Below are 23,543 nucleotides of genomic sequence, written 5' to 3'. Positions count from 1 at the left end.
TCCCTACATCTTTTAATTGGAGCTCGATTTGCCAACATACAGTATCACACCCAGTGCTCATCCTGTCAAGAGTCCCCCCCTCTGGGATCCCTGGGTGGCGCAGCGGTTTGGCGCCTGCCTTTGGCCCAGGGCGTGATCCTGGAGACCTGGGATCGAATCCCACGTCGGGCTCCTGGTGCATGGAGCCTGCTTCTCCCTCTGCCTGTGTCTCTGCCTCTCTCTCTCTCTCTATCATAAATAAAAAAAAAAAAAAAAAAAAAGAGTCCCCCCCTCAGTGCCTGTCACCCAGTCACTCCAACCCTCCACCCACCTCCCCTTCCACTACTACTTGTTCGTTTCCCAGAGTTAGGAGTCTCTCATGTTCTGTCTTCCTCTCTGGTATTTCCCACTCATTTTCTCTCCTTTCCCCATATATCATGAGTCTGCAGGTGAGGCTGAGGCAGAGCTCTGGTGGTGGAGATGGTGGTAGTGGTGGTGGTAGTGGCCGTGGAGGAGGGGGACGAGAGGGATCGATTGGGAGATCACAGAGGAGCCAGGGCTGTGGGGCCCTGTTAGCCAGGATGAGGACCCTGGGTTTCCTCCTAGTAAGAAGAGAAGCCATCGAAGATTTTGAGCTGAGGGTGATATGTGTTTTAAGACTATTGCAAGGACAAGAGACTATACAAAAGGAAGGGTGGCAGCAAAAATTTGTTTCAGAAAATCCAAGTTCAGATGCCAGCTGTTGGAAAAGCTAGTACTCAAGAGAGACAAGGTTTCTGTTTTGTTTTGATTTGTTTTGTTTTGTTTTGCTTTGTTTAAGAGACAAGTTTTGATTGGAAAGGAATATGAGCTTTATTCAGGAGGCTGCCCACCTGGGCAAGACAAACTCTTGTCCAAAAACCAACTTTGGTATTATGCTGAGTGAAGTAAGTCAGTCGGAGAAGGACAAACATTATATGTTCTCATTCATTTGGGGAATATAAATAATAGTGAAAGGGAATATAAGGAAAGGGAGAAGAAATGTGTGGGAAATATCAGAAAGGGAGACAGAACGTAAAGACTGCTAACTCTGGGAAACGAACTAGGGGTGGTGGAAGGGGAGGAGGGTGGGGGGTGGGAGTGAATGGGTGACGGGCACGGGGGGTTATTCTGTATGTTAGTAAATTGAACACCAATAAAAAATTAAAAAACAAACAAAGAAACAAAAAAAAAACAAAAACCAACTTTGAGGGATCCCTGGGTGGCGCAGTGGTTTAGCGCCTGCCTTTGGCCCAGGGCGCGATCCTGGAGACCTGGGATCGAGTCCCACGTCGTCGGGCTCCCGGTGCATGGAGCCTGCTTCTCCCTCTGCCTGTGTCTCTGCCTCTCTCTCTCTCTCTCTCTCTGTGTGACTCTCATTAAAAACAAAACAAAACAAAACAAAAAAAAACACCAACTTTGACGTTTCTGCCTGGCCCAGAGATTTTTAAAGGAATTTTAGGGCAGTTAATCAGTAAAAGGGGAGCACAGTGGTCTGTCACACTTCTTGATTGCATGTGCACTCCATGGTGCCAGCTACAGATGTTATCTTGGTTCTCAGAGGTTCTGCAAGGGGGGGTGGGTGTTGTGTCAGAGGGTCTGGTTCCAAGTCCTTGTAGGAAACAATACATGATCTATAGATAATACAAAAAAAAGGGGGGGGGGTAGTTAATCAATCACATGGGCTAAACATGCTTGCTAAAAAAAAGACTACAAAGGGGATGCCTGGGGCAGCCCTGGTGGCTCAGCGGTTTAGCGCCGCCTGCAGCCAAGGGCGTGATCCTGGAGACCCTGAATCTAGTCCCACGTCTGGCTCTCTGCGTGGAGCCTGCTTCTCCCTCTGCCTGTGACTCTGCCTCTCTCTCTCTGCATCTCTATGAATAAATAAATAAAATCTTAAAAAAAAAAAAAACAATGGGGATGCCTGAATGGCACAATTAGTTGAATGTCCGACTCTTGGTTTTGGCCAGTCAGGTCATGACTTCATAGGTCATGGGATTGAACGCAACATCCACCTTGCACTGGTGTGGAGTCAGTTTCAGACTCTCTCTTCCTCTCCCTTGCCCTTCCTGCTCCTGTACACATGCTCGTTTTCTTTCTCTCAGTCTTGATATGCACATAATCTTAAAAGAAAAGAAAAGAAAAGCAAAAAAGAAAAGAAAAGGAGGGACGCTTGGGTGGCTCAGCGGTTGAGCTTCTGCCTTTGGCTCAGGGCATGATCCCGGGATCCAGGATCCAGTCCCCCATCAGGCTCCTTGCAGGGAGCCTGGTTCTCCCTCTGCCTGTGTCTCTGCCTCTGTCTCTGTGTCTCTCATGAATAAATAAAATCAAGAAGGAAGGAAGGAAGGAAAGAAAGAAAGAAAGAAAGAAAGAAAGAAAGAAAGAAGAAAGAAAGAGAAGAAAGAAAGAAGAAAGAAAGAAAGAAAGAAAGAAAGAAAGAAAGAAAGAAAGAAAGAAAGAAGGAAAGAAAGAAACTACTAAGTTTGGCCAGAGGGACCAAGGCAGTGGCTTCAGAATCACCAAATTAGGGGGAACCTGGGTGGCTCAGTCAATTAAGCATCTGCCTTTGGCTCAGGTCATGATCCTGGGGTCCTGGGATTGAGCTGCATGTCTGGCTCCCTGCTCAGTGGGAAGCCTGCTTCTCCCTCTTCCTCTGCCACCTCTCTGCCCTACTTATGCTCTCACTCTCTCTCAAATAAATAAATTAAATATATTTTTTTAAAAAATCACCAAATTAGAAGTGTATTATAATAGTCCAGGCAATGGATGATGGTGGATTGGACTAGTTGTAAAGGTGGAGAGAAGTGATACCTATAATAATTATCTCCAGACCACAGGGCATGGCTCTTCACCCTCTTATACCCCATCTGACCAACCACTTACAGTGTGGCCATGTGGAACTGGTATGTTCACAAGAGGTTGCTCCTGTTGGCAGCATCACACCCCTGGTAGCCATGTGCCCCCCAGCAGGGTGAGTAGAGGTGGAGGATGTTGAGGCAATGCCCTGAAGCATGCCAGAAGCCTTTGGGGCCCACAGAAAAGAGTCAGCCCAAGGGCTTCCCAGGGTTAAGGATAAAAACAAAATATGCTACACTTCTGGGAACAGGGTCCAATTACTTTGACACCCAATATAATGAGAATTTACAGTAGAGGACATGAGACTTGAGCTTGTGCCTTCTGGCCTCTCGGAGCTGACCCCGGGAACACCTGCATGCCATAACATGGGGAGCTGAAGGCACTGCTGCAACCCAGGAAGTTGAGTTCCAGGAAGAGAGTTCCCAAGTACCAGCCGGCTTTGACAAGCCAGTGAGCTCCATTCTGATCTAGGGGCTAGAGATTACTTTTTTTTTTATTATTATTATTTGGCTCATTCAGACAGCGGCAAAGGCTTTTGAGTCCTCTCATCCCACCTATTCCCGCTTTTTGTAGCTTTCCTTCTATCTCCACGTGGGCATGCGCAGCAGGAACTTTGCAAGTCTGCATGGCTCCCAAACTTCTTGGCAGGAATCTGAGCTAGAGTGGCCGGTAACTGCTCCTAAAGTGTTAATTCTTGTTTGAAAACCAAAGTTTGGTGACCTGTAATAGTTCCCTGTATATAGTAATCCTTTGTCAGAGGTCAAATGAAATTGTAAAAAAAAAAAAAAAATAAGTAAGTAAACAAAACGGTGAGGCATTTCTGAACCCTGAGGCCCCAGCGTGAGCACAAGAAGCAGAGGCAGAAACACTGCTCAGGGGCACTCCTCTCCTCTGAGTTGTCACCATTCCTGGTAAGAGACCTCTTGCTCCTTATTTTGTTTTAAAAAAAAAAAATCATAGAATGCTGGGGCTCTTGGCTGGCTCAGTCGGTAGATCATGTGAGTCTTGGTCTCTGAGTCATCAATTCCAGCTCCACGCTGGGTGGGTAGCCTACTTAAAAAAAAAAAAAAAAAAATCAGGATGCCTGTGTGGATCAGTGGTTGGGCATCTGCCTTCGGCTCCAGTCGTGATCCTTGGAGTCCCGGGAATCCAGTCCTGCATTGGGCTCCCTGCATGGAGCCTGCTTCTCCCTCTGCCTGTGCCTCTGCCTCTCTCTCATGAATAAATAAATAAAATCTTAAAAAAAAAGTTTATATCAAATGCCAGTAGTCCTTGGTCCCAATTCTTCCCACCCCTGTCAAGTCCTATTCCCCGTAATCATCTCTTTTAAGCTGTTTTTCATGGCATTTATCGCAGTATTTTATTTTTAAAAACATTTAATTAATTAATTTATTTGCTATAATCTCTGTTCCTTCCATGGGGCTCAAACTCATGGCCCTGAGATTAAGAGTCACATGCTTTATTGACAGAGTCAGCCAGATGCCCCTTATCTAAGTATTTTATTGTATTTTATTTTAAAGTAATTTCTATACCCAATGTGGGGCTTGAACTTACAACTCCGAGATCAAGAGTTGAATATTCCATCAATTGAGCCAGCTGGGCACTCCCCCTTGTGTCAATATTTTAAAACAATGTATTTATACTGCTATTTCTTTATTTAAAAATTAAAAGCAGTAACTATTGACTAAAGATTTAGTTTTCTTATACCTGTACCTTGAAGTCCTTTCCTCCTTTCTTAATTTTTTAAAAAAGATTTATTTATTTATTTCAGAGCGAGAGAGTGGGAGTGGGGATAGGGGCAGAGGCAGAGAGAATCCCAAGCAAACTCCAAGCTCAACATGGATCATGACCTGAGTCAAAACCAAGAGGCAATTGCTCAAACGAATGAGCCACCCAGGTGCCCCTATTTAATTTTATTTATTATTTTTTAAAAGATTTTATTTATTCATGAGAGACACAGAGAGAGAGGCAGAGACACAGGCAGAGGGAGAAGTAGGATCCACGCAGGGAGCCCAATGTGGGACCTGATCCCAGGACTCCAGGATCATACCCTGGGCCGAAGGCAGGCACTAAACCACTGAGCCACCCAGGGATCCCCCAATTTTATTTTTAAATTTTACTTAAGTATTATTTACACCCAATGTGGGGCTTGAACATCATGAACTTATAACCCTGAGATCAAGAGTAGCATTCTTTACCTACTGAGCCAGCCAGATGCCTCTCTAATTTGGATTTTTTTTTTAAAGATTTTACTTATTTATTCATGAGAGACACACAGGGAGAGGCAGAGACACAGACAGAGGGAGGAGCAGCTCCCTGCAGAGAGCCTGATGCAGGACTCAATCCCAGGACCACGGGGTCATGACCTGAGCCAAAGGCAGACACTCAACCACTGAACTACCCGTGGTGTCCCTCTTCTTGGATTTTTAAAAATTAGGCTATCACACTTTTAATTTTTAGTTGCTAACTTTAATTTTGCTCCTTCTTTAAAAATTACTTATTTATTTATTTATTCATTCATTCATTATTTAGCAAGAGCTGGTGTGGGTAGGGAAAGGGCCTGAGGGGAGGGAGACAGAGAATCCCAAGTAGACTGCTGAGCACAGAGCCTGACCTGGGGCTTGATCTTATGACTGAGAGACCATAGCCCAGCTGCAAACAAGAGTTGGACACTTTATGAACTGGGCCACCCAGGTGCCCCTATTTTGCTTATTCTTTAAAGCATTCTTTTCTTGTTTCATAATTGTAATATCTCTTTCATTTTCTTTCTAACTTTTAAAATTTTATTTATTTACTTGAGAGAGAGCGAGCGTGAGTGGGGTGGAGGAAGGAGCAGAGGGAGAGGGAGATGCAGATCCCTGCTAGTAGGGAGCCCAATGTGGGGCTCCATCCCAGGACCCTAGGATCATGACCTGAGTTGAAGGCAGGCACTTAACCATTGAGCTACCTAGGTAGGCACTGCTATTCTTTTTAAATTTTATTCATGAGAGACACACAGAGAGAAGCAGAGACACAGGCAGAGGGAGAAGCAGGCTCCCTGCGGGGAGCCCAATGTGGGACTGGATCCCAGGATCTCAGGATCATGCCCTGATCCAAAGGCAGACGCTCAACCACTGAGCCACCCAAGTGCCCCTAAAGAGCTTCTTTTAACACTTCTTTCAAGGCGAGTCTACTGGCAACAAATTCCTTCAATTTTTGTTTGTCCATTAAAGTCTTTAGTTCTCTTTCATTTTTTTTATTTTTTTATTTTTTTTCATTTTTTTTTAAAGTAGGCTCCACATCTAGCATAGAGCCCAATGGAGAGCTTGAACTAACAACCCTGAGATCAAGACCTGAACTGAGACCAAGAGTAGGACACTTACCTGAGTCACCCAGCACCCTCTCCTTCATTTCTGAAGGATAATTTCATAGGATACAGAATTCTTTCAATATTTAAAATATTTCACTCCATTCTTTTCATGCTTATATGGTGTCTGAGGAGAAGTCAGATGTAATTCTTATCTTTGCTTTTCTGTAGGTATTCTCCCCACCTCCCTACCCAAACCACCCCCAGCCCTTTCAGGATTTTTCTTTAAAGATTGTATTTATTTATTCATGAGAGACGCACAGAGAGAGGCAGAGACACAGGCAGAGGGAGAAGCAGGCTCCTTGCGAGGAGCCCTAGATGGGACTCAATCCTGGGACCCCGGGATCACCTGACCCAAAGGGAGATGTTCAACTGCTGAGCCACCCAGGCGTCCTGAGGGCAGATCTTGTGAAAGAACACACCACTTTGCACATTTCAAAAATGGTTTCTTCTACTCTCCCCTCCTAGAAACTTAAGAGGATTATCTGGTGTTAACTATGAGAACCTGTAGAACTCCAGAAGGTAAAATGCACAAAAGTGAGTTCACTCCCATGACTGGGTCCCCTGTGTTTTTATCTCTCCGATTTGTGCACACTGAGCCTCCTGCAATTTATCTGTTATATTTCTGGTTTCCCTAAGCTCGTGCTGGTTCCTGTGCAGGTTTCTGCTGGTGAGTTCCTGCCCTGTACGTGTCTGTCATTGTCTCCAGTTTTGGGGGAAGTGGTGTGACCTGTAATCTGATATCTTACAGATTTAAGTAAACTTTTCAGTGTGTGTAGCTTTTTACTTGTTAGGATGGAGTGGCCACTCCCAAGCTTCTTATATGCTGGACTGGAAACACATCAATTTCATGTTTAATGGAAGAATGACTGAATGAGTCTTGTGCCTATTCCCTCCAAGGAAACACAAAGTGTTCCTTCACAAGACAGTGTCTCTGGCCTTCTTCCATGCCTACTGAATTTTGTTTTTCATTGTATCATAGCAGTGAATTATTACTAAATCTGGATTTGGAACTTCTAATCTATATCTAGCACATGAATCTACACAATTGGATTTTGTGATTATTTGGCCTGCTTCCCCCACTAAACTGGAGGACAGAATCTAGAGGTGGTCCTAACCCCAATATAGGGGCATCACTCATGGGTAGCAGGCAGCAGCCAAATCACCAGGACCCCCAGTGACTCAGAGTTCAGGAATCTCAGCTTTCCGAAGAAGACATTACACAGAGATGACCCCTGTTGACCAAAATAAGAAACTGCAGTCATACACTCCTTCCATACAGGGAAATGATCCACATAACCCCTGCCAGCTTCCAGGCACTTCACATGTTATTATGCCATCTGTCCTTGAATTTACAATATTTACATCTACAAGGTGAGCACCATCACTATCATTCTCACTTTAGAGTTGAGAAAAACAGGGTTGAAATAAGTGAACTAATTTCATGAGTTTCTTTCTTTCTTTTCTTTCTTTTCTTTCTTCCTTCCTTCCTTCCTTCCTTCCTTCCTTCCTTCCTTCCTTCCTTCCTTCCTTCCTTCCTTCCTTCCTTCCTTCCTTCCTTCCTTTCTTTCTTTCTTTCTTTCTTTCTCTTTCTTTCTCTTTTTTTTTTTATTTCATGAGTTTCCACAGTGTAACAAGCATTGCTAAGACCCACCCCAGGTCTGTCCTGAGGCTAAAGGCTTTGCTCTACCAGTCCCCTGCTACTGAAAGTGTGGTCCAAGGACCAGAGCATGGGCAACACTAGAGCATCAACAATACAGACTTCTCAGGGCTCCTGTGGGGCTCGGTCTGGTGAGCATCTGACTCTTGGTTTTGGCTTAGGTCATGATCTCAGGGTCAGGAGACTGAGACCTGAATGGGGCTCTGCGCTTAGCAAGGAGTCTAGTCTGCTTAGAGTTCTCTCTCTTCCTCCCCTTCTGCCTCTTCCCCACCTCATTCTCTATAATAAATAACCTTAAAAAAAAAAAAAAAACACACATCAATACAGACTTCAGGCAGGCTCCCTGAATCCACACTTGCTGAATTGGAATATGTATCCTAAGGAGATAAAAATTTTTATCTGTACCTTAAAGGTTGAGGAGTACTCTGACTCCCAGGAAGTGATAGGGAAATGCCAGTTTGCCTTCTGGAGGAGACACTGAGTTCTCCTATTTATTCTGTGAATGTGGATTTCTGGCTACAAAGCACTTCTGTCGTTTTTCATGTACTGTCTCTACATTGGCTCCTTTTTCCCCGGGAGGTAAATAAGGTCAGTGATTATCATTCTGATTTTAGAACTGGGAAAACAGAAGCCCAGAGGGGTGAAGCAATTTACCCCGAGCCACTAGTCAGCAGGCATCCCAGCACTTGACATGGATTGGCTGGGAGTACGATCCAAGGGTTCCCAGATCTGGCATCGGCACCAGCAAGGAAGGGGACCATAGGTTCCAGAGCTTGCCTTCAGGGGTCAGAAACCACTAGAGAGGGCCTTTTGCTCACTTGTTTATCTATGCATGATGAGTGCTGAGTCCAATTTTGCTACCTGCATGTCCCTGAGCAAACTATGTGATAATCTCTCTTAGCCTTGTCTTCAGAGCTATTGTAAAGATCAAATGAGGAGGATGCAGGTGAAGTGCTGGCACAAGGTAAGAATGCACAAATATTTGTTGCTATTCAATCATTTGCTCCACAACTATAGGACACTTGCTTACTAAAGTGCCAGGCTCAAGGCTCTGGGCTAAGATACCAGATGGATACAAGTGTTCAAAAAAACCAAAGGCCCAAGGTTGAGTCCTTTGCCCCTAGGCAGCAAAATGAGACTTAGATGCAGTTTCAGCCTCCCCCAGAACTGTCTTAACTGATCAGTTAGGAATTTTCTGGTCAGCACCAAGGAGGCAATCTGTCATCTGGGCCTCTCAATCCCCCAGGGAAGATGAAGTAATCCACCTAAGCTCCCTGCCCTCCTTCCCTTTAAGGGAAGGTGACTTTGCCTGAAGCAGTCTGTTCTTTTCTTTCGCTAATAACCAGCTTGTCCCACTCCTCTTCCCATAAAAACCTTCCATTTTGCACAACTCCTTGGAGCCTCTCTATACTTGGATAGGATACTGCCCAGTTCATGAATTGCCTAATAAAAGCCTTATTAGATCTTCAGATTTACTCAGTTGAATTTTTTTTTTCTTGAGAGAGAGGGGGTGGGGAGGGGCAGATGGAGAAAGAATCTTAAGCGGACTCCATGCTGAGCAAAGAGCCCACCAACCGATGTGCCGCTCCATCTCACAGCCCGGGATCATGACCTGAACTGAAATCAAGAGTTGAACATTTCAGCAACTGAACCACCCAGGTGCCCCTAATTTTTTTTTTTTTTTAAAACAAGAAATATGCCCTTGCTCCCATGGAGCTTAGTGTAATGGAGGATATATGATCAAGTGCTTATAAGTAAGGTGAACAAGACTGGGAATGTCTTGAGTATCATGAATGAATGGATGATTGTTTGCTTTTAGCATAGACGTAACCTCTTCTTCTCTCTGTTCACTCAGAGAAAGTGAAACCAAACCTCAAGTTCTGGTGTCCAGAGTCCCGTGTGAGACATGGCCTGAAACTGTCTCACCCCTCTAACCCTTCAGAAGTACTGGGCCACTTCATTAGTATTTTCCCCCTGGAGAGTCTCCACTCCCACCAGGAGGGAAAGGGAGCATGGTGGGAGATAAGCTGGTTAAACTTGACCCTCCAGGCAAGACTCTCCTACACTCACGTGATAATCCCACAGACAATGGCCACTTTTCAGTTCTTCAAATATCAAGTGCCGAATTCCAAATTCCTCCCCACAGGGCTTTTGCACATGCAGCTTCCATGGTCTGGAAAGGTTTCCCTATCTCTCTTCATTTAGTTTATCCCTACTCATCATCCAGAGGCCAGCTCAAATGTCACTTTCTCCAGGAAGCTTTCTCTCACTCCCCAAACTTCAGGCCCCCAAACACCACATTCTGTATATTCTCTTCTTGGCACCTATCACAATTTGTAAGTGTGTACTTATGTGACCACTTGCTTAGTATCAGTCTTACACAGCAGTTTGAGAATGGAGCTGCATACAGCTGAGTATCTTGCAGCCCTGGAAAGTGCCTGGCTTCACAACCAGGACAACCAGGGCCTGCTTAACACATGCCTCTGAAGGGATGAGGGTGGTTGTTCAGGCAGGAGTCTGAAGCTCATCGCAGAATGTGAAGTCAGTGAGCCCTGCAGCATGGAGGCCAGTCTGAAGGCCTATGGTGTGGGGAAGACAGGAGGACTTGAAACAAGGCAGTGGCTGTGGGAGACCAGGGCAAACTGTCAGGTTGGCAGGTAAGGGCTGGTAGGATGTGCAAGAAAGAGGAGGCATCTAGAACCACTTGTATGCTCCCATCTTGGTGAAGGGAACATAGCAATACTCATGCCTGAGACAGGGGTCAGAGTCGATAAGGCCAAAAGTCCCCACCCCAACCCCTACCCCCGCAGCCTATTTTCCTGCTGTCAGTGGCTTGGATTCTGTCCCCAGCACCAGACATAGGCCACACAGCTCAGCAGCACAGCCTCTTTTTATTAACCACCCTCTCTGGTATGAATGCGTACAAGTAGAAAAGAAACAGTAAAATACCCTGGAGGGGAGGGCAGAGCAGGGGGCTCCCGAGGTTAGGCCAAGTGGCCAGATTCCACTCCTTTTCCTGACTGGTCTGTTTTGTGTGATGACTCCCCTCACATCCTCCATCCCTCGGCTGAAATCCAACATTAGGAAGCTGTTCAGCCCTGCTGACTGGACCATCCTAAGCTTGGAAGGGATGGGCACTGGAAGGGCCTGATGCTGAGTACAGGCTAAGAGAACACAGCAGCACTGGTCTGGCCCCAGGGGCTGTGGGTGGATCTGAGGAAAGGCAGGTCATCCAGTCTGGGAACTGAGCAAAAGTCTATCTGGCCACCAGCCAGCCAGCCAGCCTCTGCTTCTGCGATCTCACAGCCCTGAGTGGTGGGTGCTGGGTGGGGGTCCTGCTCACCCCTGGAACAGAGGTTTTGAGCAGAAGGGGCCAAGGATATGTTGGGAGTTCCAGGTGGAGGAAGCCTGATTCAATGCCTGGGATTGGTCAAAGTGAGCAGCCAAAAAGGGAAAAGTGGGACTGCAGACCTAGAAAGAAATGTCCCTCTTCTCCCCACCTGGGGCACAATCCATGTGTGACCTCAGTGTGATTGACAGACCGCTGAGGCCAAGCCTGGTGGACCTGTGATGCTGAGAAAGCTGGCAAGAGAAGGTCTTGCATACCCCCTACCCTCAGTCTTATGTGAGCAGGAAAGCCTGCACCAGAAAAATGGAGTAGGGAGTGAAGAAACGACAGAGGGAGGGAACAGACAAGATCTGGACTGGAAGGGAAACTTCCAGACTGTCATGACTACACGAAAATGTTGCCCAGTCAGTGACAACTCAGCTGTTCTTCTCTGTGGGCTATCCTGCTAGGGTTGACAAGGAGAGGTGAGCAGAAGGCCAGCAGAAGAGAAGCAGTCAAAAAAAAAAGAAAAAAAAAAAAAAAAAAAAGAAGAGAAGCAGTCACTGAAAGAGAAGTTATCAGAGAGGCTCACCTTGACACTGACCAGCCCAGCCTACATGGGTTTGAAAGGTTCTCAGACTTATCACCCTCCCTGTGTCTCTGAAGCACGGGGCACATCTGGAATCTGAGAGAGCAAAGTAGACTTCCTGCCAAGGGAAAAGCTAACTGAGGAGTACTCACAGCACCGTGGTGGCACGGTATGGCCCCTGGCCTCTGCTTCAGAGCCGGGCTGGCACCGTTTGTAAACATTAGACTTGATGATGTCTGGGGATAGAAGACGACAAGAATGCCTGGACTCTCAGGTTTGGGGAAAGAGGCCCCAGGCTGAGGTGGACGAGGCATGACTCTATCTACCTCTGTGCATCTGTATGACTTTTGTGCTACCTTTGGAAGCTGCCATCCCAGAGAAGCCACTGTTGGCCAAGCGGCTGACAAACTGGAGCAGGCACTGAGTCTCAGAGTAATACGCATGGTTCCTGCTCAGGACAGGCTGCTCTGAGGAGGATGGCGGTGGCCCTTTGCCCACACTCTTTCTCCAAAGGAAAGTCAAGCCAGGTTCTCTTTTCTGAGATGTTCTGACCCTCTTCACCCATGTTTTTCAGGCATGGAGAAGCTGAGAGCTGGCAGACAGGGAAGGTTCTTCTGTGATACGAGACCTCCTCCCTGCATCCTCACACTGCTGGGACCAGAGAGCAGGAGGGGAGCTGGGTTTGAGCTGTCCAGAGGTAAGAGGCCTGATTTCACTCCAAAACTGTCCCTGGAAAAGGATGTCCAGATGTCATCCCATCAGGAAAGGGGAATGATGCTGGACTCAGAGTGGTCCCACAGCTCTGAGAGATGGGCTCCTGGGTTCAGTGGCAAAGGCCATGTGTTGCCTGGGAGGCAGCTGTTACGCCAAGAGATCCACAAAGATGGCGTTGGTTGTGGTCTGGCCGAAGATGAAGGCTCCCAGGGTCACCAAGAGGATACCATAACTGACCAGCGCCCACCAGCTGTAGGGCAGAGGGAGAGAGGGACCTAGTCAGTCAACCTACCCTTGACTTTGCAGACTTCTATATATATATCAATATATATCAATATATACATATATATATCAGTTAATTACTGTAATTACTTATCCCACTTCTTTACAATTAATTATTGTAATTATACCACTTCTCCTGTGGGTAGAGCACTTCCTACTTCTTTTTTTTTAAGCACTTCCTACTTCTAAGTGACTTTTCATATAAAGGTATGTGAGGCCAGGTGTGTAATCCCTAGACCATGGGCCAGAAGACCAAGACCTAATGGGATTTATTGACTGGTCATAGTAAGCCAAGGACAGAACCAGGATTAGAACACATGTCTTCTGATGGAAATAGGTTCAGGACAAAGCAGTTCACATGGAGTATGATCCACTTCATTTACAAAAGAAAGCAGACATCTGTAAATCTATGTATCAAAAACAGCAACAGGGAATTAAGAGGGTACAACAGGGCATCGAGATTAGGGTGACTTTATTTTTTTTTTTAGGGTGACTTTAATTTTCTTCCTCAGACTTGTATTATTAAGGTTTTCTATAATGAATATTACTAGCACAATTTTTAAAAAAGCTTGCAGCCACCTGTTTTCAACCTCTGTACTATTCAAGGAAATGTGGATATTAAAACAATGTCATGTTTTTCATCTATCAGACTAACAGTAATTTAAAAGCCTGTTCTATACAGTACTGGCAGGGATGTGGAGAAGTGAGCACTCTGCTGCTAGAACTCTGACTGGTACTGCCTTTCTGGAGGGAAATTTGAACCCATGTGCAAAGGTAAAAATGAGCATTTCCCATGATCCAGAAATTTCCTTCAAAGAATTGATCCTACCAAGATCCTCAAACCAGGTGTGCCAAGATGTACATGTCTAAGAGTATTCATACAGTCACCAAACAGAATCCTCTGCAGCCCTCAAAAAAGGGAAGAAGTGGACGGATCTTCTTGTGCGGACACAGAGTGAACTCCAAGACACATGGTTAAGTGAAAGAAAGCAAGTGGTAGAAAACTTTGGCCTGAAGCCATTCTTGGAAAAACCAAACTAGACACACAACCTCACATGCTTGTGTATACATACGCCTCGTTTATGTACACAAAGCTCTCTCAGGAGAAAGGATACAGTGCGGAGTCGGCTGTGGGGGCAAGAAGGACTTCCACTCTTTTCTCTAAAGTTCTTTAGTAGCAATTTGAACAGTTGGAAGCAGCATGTGCCACCTGGTCTTTTAAAACTGTATTTAGAAAACTCTTAGGTTTAAGTATACAAGTCTCTTGATCCTTCCCTGTTTTAAGCCTCCCTGCCCCTACTGGACCATCCCTTGTCCAGCACCTCCCTGACAGAACCATAGATGTGCCCGGCTTTACCTGGCTGGCTTTACTTCTTCCATCTCAGAGAGTTTGGCTTGAATGAGGCACAGCCCTGGAAGAGAGGAGGTGGCCCCAAGAACTCAGGTGGGCTCCTTCCCTCAGGCCCACCCACCCCCTTTACCAAGAGGTGGTGGCAATGAATGGACAAAGGCCTCTGTGTACTCGTCCAGATATTCCATCTCTGTCCTCAATCCACACACAGCTGGAGGCCTTGCATCTGCTCCTCCAGAAGAGGCCAGCATCTGACAGGCACCTCCTAGGCTGCACAGGAACCTCAGAGCTAACAGGGCAGCCGTGGAAGATAATATAGCAGTAGCCCCCACCATACCCGGGGCCCTTCCAGTTACTTCTAAGAAGTGGTCCCCCTGGTCCAGGCAAAGTGGCAGCAGCTTTCAAGCTGGCCTCTTGGAGAGGAATAAGCTGGGTATAGGCGGAACTCGTGGCTGGGCACACGAGACCACTTCCTTGGAGATCTGGCGGCAGAATCGTGTCTGAAACACAGGTCTCCCGACTTCTGCACCAGACCCCATGGCCGTCTTGCCTATAATGGGCTGAACCAGCTCAACCCCTCACAGTCAGGCAGCAACAAGTATGTGCATGAAAGGTGATGAGTGCAGGCTGCACACCCAGACAGACCTGCATCAGAAAAGCTGTTACTCAATACTTGAGTATGTTAACTTCCTCCCATCTCACCAGCAAAGTGGAGATAACACCTGTAGCTTCTTTTCAGGAGGGGCAGGGGTCAGCACAGAGCCTAAGTCGGGTGATTAATAAGCACTAGTGGTAGTTCTTCAGGCAGGAAAGCAAGGGAGGTACTGAGGCTGGGAGAGCCTGGGGGCCAATGCTGTGGGGGTACCGGGAGTGCCCACCTGGGAAGACAAAGATGAAGCAGGCGGCCAGGCCTCCAATGACCGAGATGACCTTGCCGATGTCAGGGATGAAGAGGGCCAGCAGCAGGGTGAGCAGGAACCAGACCAGCGTCTGCAGCACACGCCGCCGCCGCTCCCGCCCCACGTCCTCCTCCACCGGCATCCCCTGGTAGCGCAGCCATAGGCCTTCGACTACAGCCCTGCCCCCAAAGACAGTGGATCAGAGGCCCCTACCTCCAGCTCAGGGAGCCAGGCCTCTGAGTGGGTGGACTGGGGGTCTGGCCCTAAGCTCCCAAGCCTGTTTCCTGTTCTGTGAAGTGGGCCTGACAGGATTCTTCCCGTGGTTGCCACGGAGACTGGATGGGATGGTGGACGTGACACGCTCAGTGCCTGGCCTGGCCCCCTGGGAACTGACACTGATTCTCCTGAAAAGGAAGGGTCTGGGAACCCACAAGACTAGGTGTTCAGGAAAGGACTCACAGAAGGTCAAAGGACCATGTCCAAAGGGCTTTTGTGAGCCCTGAGAAGAGGAAGCACCCTATGGGGTAAGGAGGGAGCTCACCGCCCGCAGAAGTGCAGGATGGGGTAGGAGGTGAGCACGCTGAGGATGATGAAGGCGCGGGCAACAGCCACAGCCATGTCCTCTGAGGGGTAGGACAGGAGCACATCGGGATCCACAGCAGCCCCAAAGGTCAGGAAGCCACAGATGCCTGAGGACAGGGACAAGAGGGCTGGGCAGGAGCAACCCTGGTAGGGGAAGGGGGGGCGGCCATTCACTCCTGGGTGGCACACCAGATGGGGAGCGTCCTGGGGCAGCTCTGGAGGCTGGGACCCGAGGCCTCACAGCCCATCCGCACCACCACCTTTGTCATCTTGAGCTAGCCCAGCACGTTCTCGTTCCCGTTCCCGTGTCAGAGTGTCAACACTCATATTGTCTGCCCAGCCCTTCACACCTACATCCCCTCAGCGTTCAGGTCTCAGCCCAGACAGCCCTTCCTCAGAGAAGGTATCCACCCTGTGTGTCCACGATGCTCCTGACACTGGGCACTCACTCACATCACCCAGCTCTACTTTTCTCAGAGCACGCCTCTCTCTGCATTTCTTTTTTTTTTTAACACTTGTTCACTGTGTCTCCCCAGCCAGAACACGAGCCCCAGAAGGACAGGGACTCTGTCTATTTGCCTCTTTGGCTCCTGGCTTTGTCTCCAGAGGTAGGACAGTGCTGGCCCCATTACACCTGCGGAAGGTCTTCTGTCCTGCTCTGTCATCTAAATCATTCCCCGCATGGCGCCCATAGCCATTTTTTGCTGAGACATGCTCCTGCTTGAAACGCTTCCTCTCTAGTTCCCCCGGTCCTCAGGCCCAATCGGACCTATCAGTCCCCTGTCTGGCCTCACTGCCTGCCACTTGCTCCCAACTCACTCCACTCCAGACCTTTCTGTCTCTGCCTCAGGGGCTTGGCATTTTCTGCCTGTCTGGAATGCTCTTCTCCTAGCCCTTCAGATTCTGGCTCTTTCTCACCACTGGGGCCTCCCCAGATGTCACCCCTTCAGAGAGGAGCCTTCTGTGAACCACTTCTTTCCTGCGAACCATGGCAGCTGTCACCACCTTTCCAGTCCCACTCACATCTCCCCTGTTTGACTGTCATGGTGGCACTCACCACTGCCTGGAATGCTTTACTGATCCCTGATTTACTCTTGTAGGACTCTCTTTAGCTAGATTGTCAATTCCATGAGAGCAGAACCATGTCTGTCAATCTTCACGGCATCCTCCATGCTGGGAATAGTTCCTGGCACTTACTAGGCACTGACTGAAGCTGCTGAGTGAATGGATGAATATGTCTCTCTCATTTGGGCCCACAGAGGAGGCCCAAGGCAGCCCAGGGTCAAGCCAATGCCTATGGAAGTGTCTGATATGCTGGGAGTGCAGGGCTGTCCCCAGAAGAGCTGGGCCAGGGGACTTGGAGCCAAGAAGGGAAACCAGGAGCACTCCAAGCCCAGCCCTCAGAGGGGAGCACTCACCTGTGCCCATGTAGACAGCGAGGGCTATGACCATGGCGGCTGTCACCACTCCACCCCAGGTCTTCACCTTGGGCCGCTGCATGCTGTTAAAGACGGGCACACTGCTCACATGGCACTGTTAGGGTGAAGGTCATGGTTATGGGGTGAAGTGACCCCTTCCTCAGTTTCCAGAGGGAGGTACTTTGGGGACAAAGGCCACGGGGAAAAGGGACATGTCCCAGGGCCCTGACTCTTTCTTCCCAGGATGTCCCCATCCTCCCTGTAATGTGGATTCCAGCCCAGGGAGGGGGCAGTGAGCTAAGAGGACGACAGGAAACTTGCAACTGGCACCTGAAATCCGAAGCAGATGGTGGGCATAGCATTGAATACGGCTACCCAGGAAGCTGGCCTGTGGACAAACACATAAGAATCTGCTGCCTGTGAACCCCCCAGAGCCACCAACCCGTGGCTTGTTCCCGTATTCTTCACTCAGCCCACCATGCCCACTCCCCAACCACTATTCCACATGTTCAACCCCCCTAAGTCTGGAAACAGGGAGAGGGAGCATCTCCATTTCACAGGTCATTAAAGTGAAGCTCTGGAAGACCCTCCTGGGACCAAAATCTGGAATTTCTGGATCCTGCACTGGGGCTTTTGCTTCCTTTTCTCTTCAAAAACAGGATTTTTTTTTTATATGACAAAACAGATTTATACTGTATAGAAGATAGAGAAATTACAGATAAGCACAAGTTGTAAAAATGTCCAAGTTCACCACGGTAGGCTCCATAAGCAGGGGCCTAGTCTCATGATGGCTCATCTTTTGGATATTGGTGGCAAAGTCTCCCTGGGTCTGGACCTCTTGCCTCCTTCCTACAATGACCAATGGGTCAAGCTCTGGTGAGCTAACGAGGCCTGAGAAGAGCACTTGTGTGGCCTTTTGATGGTGGCCAGCACCTCCACGGGCCCAAGAGGTGGGTTCCCCAGGGGTTCTTACCCACCTAGTCAGGATGTCCCCTGGGGTCATCTCTTTATCTGGCCAGATATATTTGATGATAATGATGGCAGTGACGTACCAGGTGCCCACGACGCTCAAGAAGCTGCCAGAAAGAATGGGTTGAGCTTCCTCTTCTCCAGTGCCAGATGTTCTCTGACTCCACCCCAGGAGTATCCACCCTCAGCTCTAGTGACCATAGTGTCAGAATGAATTGGGTGACTATTCCAAACAACATTTATTTATTTATTTATTTATTTATTTATTTATTATTTATTTATTTATTTATTTATTTATTTATTTATTTATTTATTTATTCCCAAACAACGATTTAAAAAAATGCACAAGAAATAGGTTTTAGAGGGGTGCCTGGCTGGCTCAGTCAGAAGAGCATGTGACTCTTGATCCTGGGGTCATGAGTTTGAGCCCCATGCTGTATGTAGAAATAAATAAACTTAAAAAAAAGAAATAAGTTTTAGAGAAACTGGTCACAGCTTGGAAGGAGCTAAGACCTCAAGAGGGGAAGAGACTAACATTTCAGACCATTAGGAAATGCACTGGTTCAGCTCCATAGTTCAGACGTCTGGGCTTCAAAGCACATCTGTTACTTTGATTAGTGCAGCCCACACTTGGTGACAGCTGCAAGCAGGGCCCTTGAGAACCAGGAGCCGTTGGAGGTAAAAGAGTTGAAGATTCAAATACTGGAATGTCAACATTAAAGGGGACCTTAGGAGACAGCTGAGTATGACCCTGTCAATTATGGATCACAGGAAACAGCTCAGAATTACACAGCTTTTCTGACTCTGAGCCAGGAAGCCAGTCCTTTCCCTTCATACCAAACTGCATGGAGCATGTGGCCAGGCTCAACGATTCCAAATGATCAAATATCCCACTCTCCCTGGGAAAACCACAGCCCTGGCCAGGAAGCTGCCCTCACACTCCTGATTATCATCTGTTCTTCCTTTGACAAGGACATCTGGAGCTGAGTCTCTCACTGATGCAAAGGGTCACTGTCTTGCTTGTTGCTGACACAAAAGTAAATCTTAGGCTGGAAGCCTCATAAGCCCTGGTCCACCCTGCCTTGCCCACTCTTGCTGCCCCCGAAGGAGAGGACTTCTCCAGTAGCACCTGAGTCTCTAGCTGCCTGTGATTAGAGCTTCCATCCGGCCCAGGTTGAGGTGGGGTCTCCGAACCTGGCATATTTCTGGAAGCCAATCTCTCTGGGGATGGAAAGGGGCAGGATGAAGAGGATGGCAGTGAGGCTGATGGTGAACTTTCGGTCTGTGTACCAGGGGCTGCCGCCGCCCCCCTCCGGCTCCTTTGCCATCACAGCTATAACTGCACAGGGAAGAAAGAGGGAATATCACTCCAGGCTCCTATAGGCTGTGACCCTCCTGCTCTGGTGAGCCTCAGGGCCTCCATCAGTCTAATGGGCTCAGCAGCCAGAAGGCAGGATTTGTAGAAGAATGCTGGATCCAGGCTAGGCCTTGGGCAGCTGTTCATGCCCGTTCCCTCCCCCCAGGGATCCCCAGGGTCGAGGGGGAGGTATTGATGGGGAGCCTCACTCTTGTCTTGTTGGTCCCCAATGATGATGAGGAAGGCGATGCAGGTACCGAAGGTGTAGATGGCAATGGTCACCTCACAAAGTACTCCTGTCAGCTTGCCACACACGGCCCATACCACCTCCTGGTAGGTCCTCTCATTGCTGGCCTGGGAGCAGTAGGCCAGGATGACGAGGCCGCTGATGATGAAGACCAGCATGCCCTGCAGGCAACACAGAGCCAGAGAGTGTGGGAAAGGCCCGGCTGCAAAGGGCAGCCGGGTCTTGTTCAGTATTTACCAGGCCAATGCCCAAAGCCAGTTTGGTAAAGGAGTCGCATCCTGTAGGCAACTGTACCAGATTGCTGGATGCTGCCGAGTTGAGGTTTTCTTTCAAAACAGAAGTTTTGTAGAAAATTTCGAACACACCCAAGATTTGACAGAATTGTATCATGAACTCCCATGCACCCATCACTCAGCTTCAAAAATAATCAATTCATGGCCTATCTTGTTTCTGCTATTTCCCCTCGAACTCTGGATTATTTGGAAGGAAATACAGGCTATTGAATTATTTCACCAGTAAATATTTTAGCATGTAGTTCTAACACATAAGGGACCACTTTCTAGATGTAAACTACAAAATTAATTATGTAGTTGGTGTCTAAACTTCTCTGATTGCTGGGAGGCCTTCTGAAGCCTCATCTGGGCTCAGAGGAAAGAACACTGGAATAGATTAGTAATGTCTGCCAAGTATGAGGGTGGGGAGAGTGGTCACCTGTGTCACTGACCATCTTGGATGCAGCACCTCCCTTCTGAGGTACAGAGCCCTGGCCTAGCACCTGACCTGCATTTCCACCCTAAGGGCCAGCATACTCACCATCTGCAGCGTGACACCAGCTGCCACACCCCCTGCAGAGCTGAAGGCCGCGGGGAAGTTGAGCAGCCCTGCACCTAAGCAGGCATTGACGACGATAAAGATGGCCCCCACTGTGGAAGTGGTGCCTCTACTCAGGCCCTCAGGAGAGGCCTCCCCTTCGCTCTTGGGGGCTGTGTCCACACAGGGACTCTGCAGCAGACGGGCCCGCTCCCCAGAGTCCGTGCTCGAGCCCCACTCGCCAAGGTCACTGTTGATGCTGACCTGGGCCATGGCCCTGGGAGCCCTCTTCTCGCAGGGTCTGTGGATTTGGCCTCACAACCACATCTCCTGGGTAGCTGAGGGAACGCCTTCAGCTGGAGACCAGCACCAGCCTGTTTGGGACTATTATCCTAGGAGGCCTGTGAGCTCCAGCTCTTTTCAACCTAGATGGGAGACAGGTACTACCGTTATCCTGAGATGGGCACAGAAAGCTGAAACAACATTCCCAAGGTCAGATGGCTGAGATTCAAACCCAGGTGTCCCTCTGTGCAGAACACTGCAGTGGGTACCACAGTGAAGGGTGGCAGAGACAGAAATACATCCTCTGCAAATCCTGCTTGCTTCAGGCTTACAGACCCATAGGGTCAATAAGACATAAACATTAAAGAGAGGGGTACTAACACTATAGCACTACAGAGAAGCAGGAGTATCGTAGACATATCTTATCTCATTCAGTCCTTACCACAGTGGTCCTTTTTCTTTCCTTTTTAAAAACATCTTATTTATTTATTCATGAGAGACATGGAGAGAGGCAGAGACATAGGCAGAGGGAGAAGCAGGCTTCCCGGGGAGCCCAATGTGGGACTTGATCCCAGCATCATGCCCTGAGCCAAAGACAGACACTCAATCACTGAGGCACCCAGGTGTCCCATACCACAGTGGTCCTAAGGTTCATTGAGATTGTATAGCTGACCTAGGGTCACATATTAGCAAGAGGAAGAGCAGGATTTGGATCTAAATTTATCTGGCTTCCCAGCCTGTTTCCACTTCACAAGGTTGCACAAGAGCAGCCCTCAGCTAGAACTGTAGGTATTTTAAAAAAATATTTTATTAATTTATTCATGAGAGAGAGAAAGAGAGAGAGAGAGAGAGAGAGAGAGAGATATAGAGAGAGGGGCAGAGACACAGGCAGAGGGAGAAGCAGGCTCCCTGCAGGGAGCCCGACACGGGACTCGATCCCAGGACCCTGGGACCATGACCTGAGTCTAAGGCAGAAGCTCAACCACCGAGCCACCTATGCGTCCCAACTGTGGTTATTTCAGTGAATTACAGTCCAACATACCTCTTTCTGGTCCAGACTCTAAATTCTGCATAGCCTTCGAAGTCCTTCAAAACTCAAGGCTAATTCTCACTCTTCTCTTGCAGCACTGATCTAACCACCGCCCATCAGAGAGACATCCCTTTGATGCCCTCAATACATTTAGAATGGCTAATGAGAAGCTTAGGTAGGTAGTCAGATGCTTCCTATTTCTCCTTCTGGTGATGGCTGAACAAAGGTAGGAATCGTACACTCGTGAGAGGGAAAAGGAAGAGTGGGGGCGCTCTCAGACAACTGTCACCAAGGATGCAACCAGGGGACCCAGTTCCAGAGGAAATACCTCTCTGCTGCCTCCAAGTCCAGAAATATCAATCTGATGCCACAGGGCTTCCTCCTATGCAACCTGTTACCCAACCAGTAACTCAGCCAAAAAAATCAAAGCTGTGAGTAGTGGAGGTAGAGATTTGGGCTCCCAGCTTTCCATCTGGCTCCAAGGAGAGCCTTGCAAAGTCAGCACTCCCAGAGCTGTGAGACCTCCGCTTTCACCCCGCTTACATCTCAGACACAGAAGTCTCAGCACTGGTCCAAGAGCTCTCAGCTCTTCTTCCTCAAAACATCCTCAGCTCCACAACCCCCAGCTTACCTGCTTTTTCCACCTGATGGCCTACGGTGGAGGGTGTGTTGCTCCTTACAGGTCTTTCTCCCCAAAGATCTGGGATCTGATTTTCCTCACTTCCCTCTATGGCACCAATTTATTCTTTCTCAAAACTTCACCTAAAACCTGCTGTCAGCAGGAGGAAGAGTTTGAGCTGTTTCTGGGCTGGTCAGCAGAGTGAAGGGAACCGAGCAGCTCTGACGCTAACTCACAGAATGGGAGCACCAGATAGGTCAGGGGAACAGGCCCAGTGAAGGAAAAGGGCTAGACTAATGTCACAGCAGGTAGTTGGCAGAACCAGAACTAGAAGCCTGATGTGCACAGGCTCAGGCCAGAGCTGTAACCATTGCCGTGGGCCCCCGGAGATCCCAATCGGAGCGGGTTCCCTGTACAGCCGGGGGGCTGGATCCCAGAGATACGCGGGGTGGGCTGCATAGGGAGGTGGGTCAGGGCGTACCCGGAGGGTAGGATGCCCAGGCCCGAAGCAAGGCGACGGGGCTGCGGTGAGGTAAGCTAGGAAGGCGCTCTGGGACGCGATCCGGGCCTAGCACTAGGCGGAGTCAGTCGGTCGGGGCTGCGGCGGGGCCAAGCTGGCCGAGGGCGGGCGGGAGGCCGAGGACGCCTGGCTTCGGAGCCCTGCAGGGAGTGGGCAGGACCCCACCGCAGCGGGGGCCCCGACACTGAACGCTTCCACCCTCCACAGTCCTCCTGCCACCTACCTACAGCGCTTCACACCCGAGCCGGCGGCAGGGACACGTGAGCAGCCGTCACATGACCGCCGGGACTGCGGCGGCCGCGGGAGACGCCGGGAGTTGTAGTTTTCTGCGGCTTTAGTCTTGGACGGCACCAGCTCCTGCAATCCTCAACCCCACAGCATTGACCTGAGCCCCTCTCCGCGCCCAGATCACTATACAGATCACTATACTTACACTGTTAGTTTTTTTTTTTTGTAAATTTTTATTTATTTATGATAGTCACACAGAGAGAGAGAGAGAGAGAGAGAGAGAGAGAGAGAGAGGCAGAGACATAGGCAGAGGGAGAAGCAGGCTCCATGCATTGGGAGCCCGACGTGGGATTCGATCCCGAGTCTCCAGGATCGCGCCCCGGGCCAAAGGCAGGCGCTAAACCGCTGCGCCACCCAGGGTCCCCTACTGTTAGTTTTAATCCTGGTATCTTGGTCAAG

The 23,543-nt window shown here is 48.7% G+C and overlaps 1 protein-coding gene across 8 annotated transcripts; it reads right to left on the bottom strand.

Annotated features, from left to right (window-relative positions):
- Nucleotides 1-10,731: 10,731 nt before the first annotated feature.
- Nucleotides 10,732-23,141, bottom strand: SLC38A7 (solute carrier family 38 member 7). 8 transcript variants are annotated; one of them, XM_025447424.3, is made up of 12 exons: nt 23,080-23,139; nt 22,349-22,489; nt 20,409-20,830; nt 19,558-19,756; nt 19,186-19,330; nt 18,000-18,098; nt 17,353-17,410; nt 17,023-17,137; nt 15,564-15,711; nt 15,002-15,201; nt 14,130-14,184; nt 10,732-12,740 (listed from the first exon to the last, which is right to left on the bottom strand). In XM_025447424.3, exons 3-12 carry the CDS (start codon nt 20,676-20,678, stop codon nt 12,638-12,640), a joined length of 1,392 nt encoding a protein of 463 aa, XP_025303209.1. In that variant the 5' UTR covers nt 20,679-20,830; nt 22,349-22,489; nt 23,080-23,139; the 3' UTR covers nt 10,732-12,637. The 8 variants fall into 8 exon arrangements, with proteins under 8 accessions (XP_025303209.1, XP_025303210.1, XP_025303211.1 ...); XM_025447425.3 differs by having other exon boundaries at nt 22,349-22,486; nt 23,080-23,138; XM_025447426.3 differs by having other exon boundaries at nt 22,818-23,086.
- Nucleotides 23,142-23,543: the final 402 nt, after the last annotated feature.

The sequence above is a fragment of the Canis lupus genome, chromosome 2 (genome assembly GCF_003254725.2).
Source record: "Canis lupus dingo isolate Sandy chromosome 2, ASM325472v2, whole genome shotgun sequence".
Lineage (NCBI taxonomy): Eukaryota > Metazoa > Chordata > Mammalia > Carnivora > Canidae > Canis > Canis lupus.
This window is presented reverse-complemented; position numbering and strand designations above follow the sequence as displayed.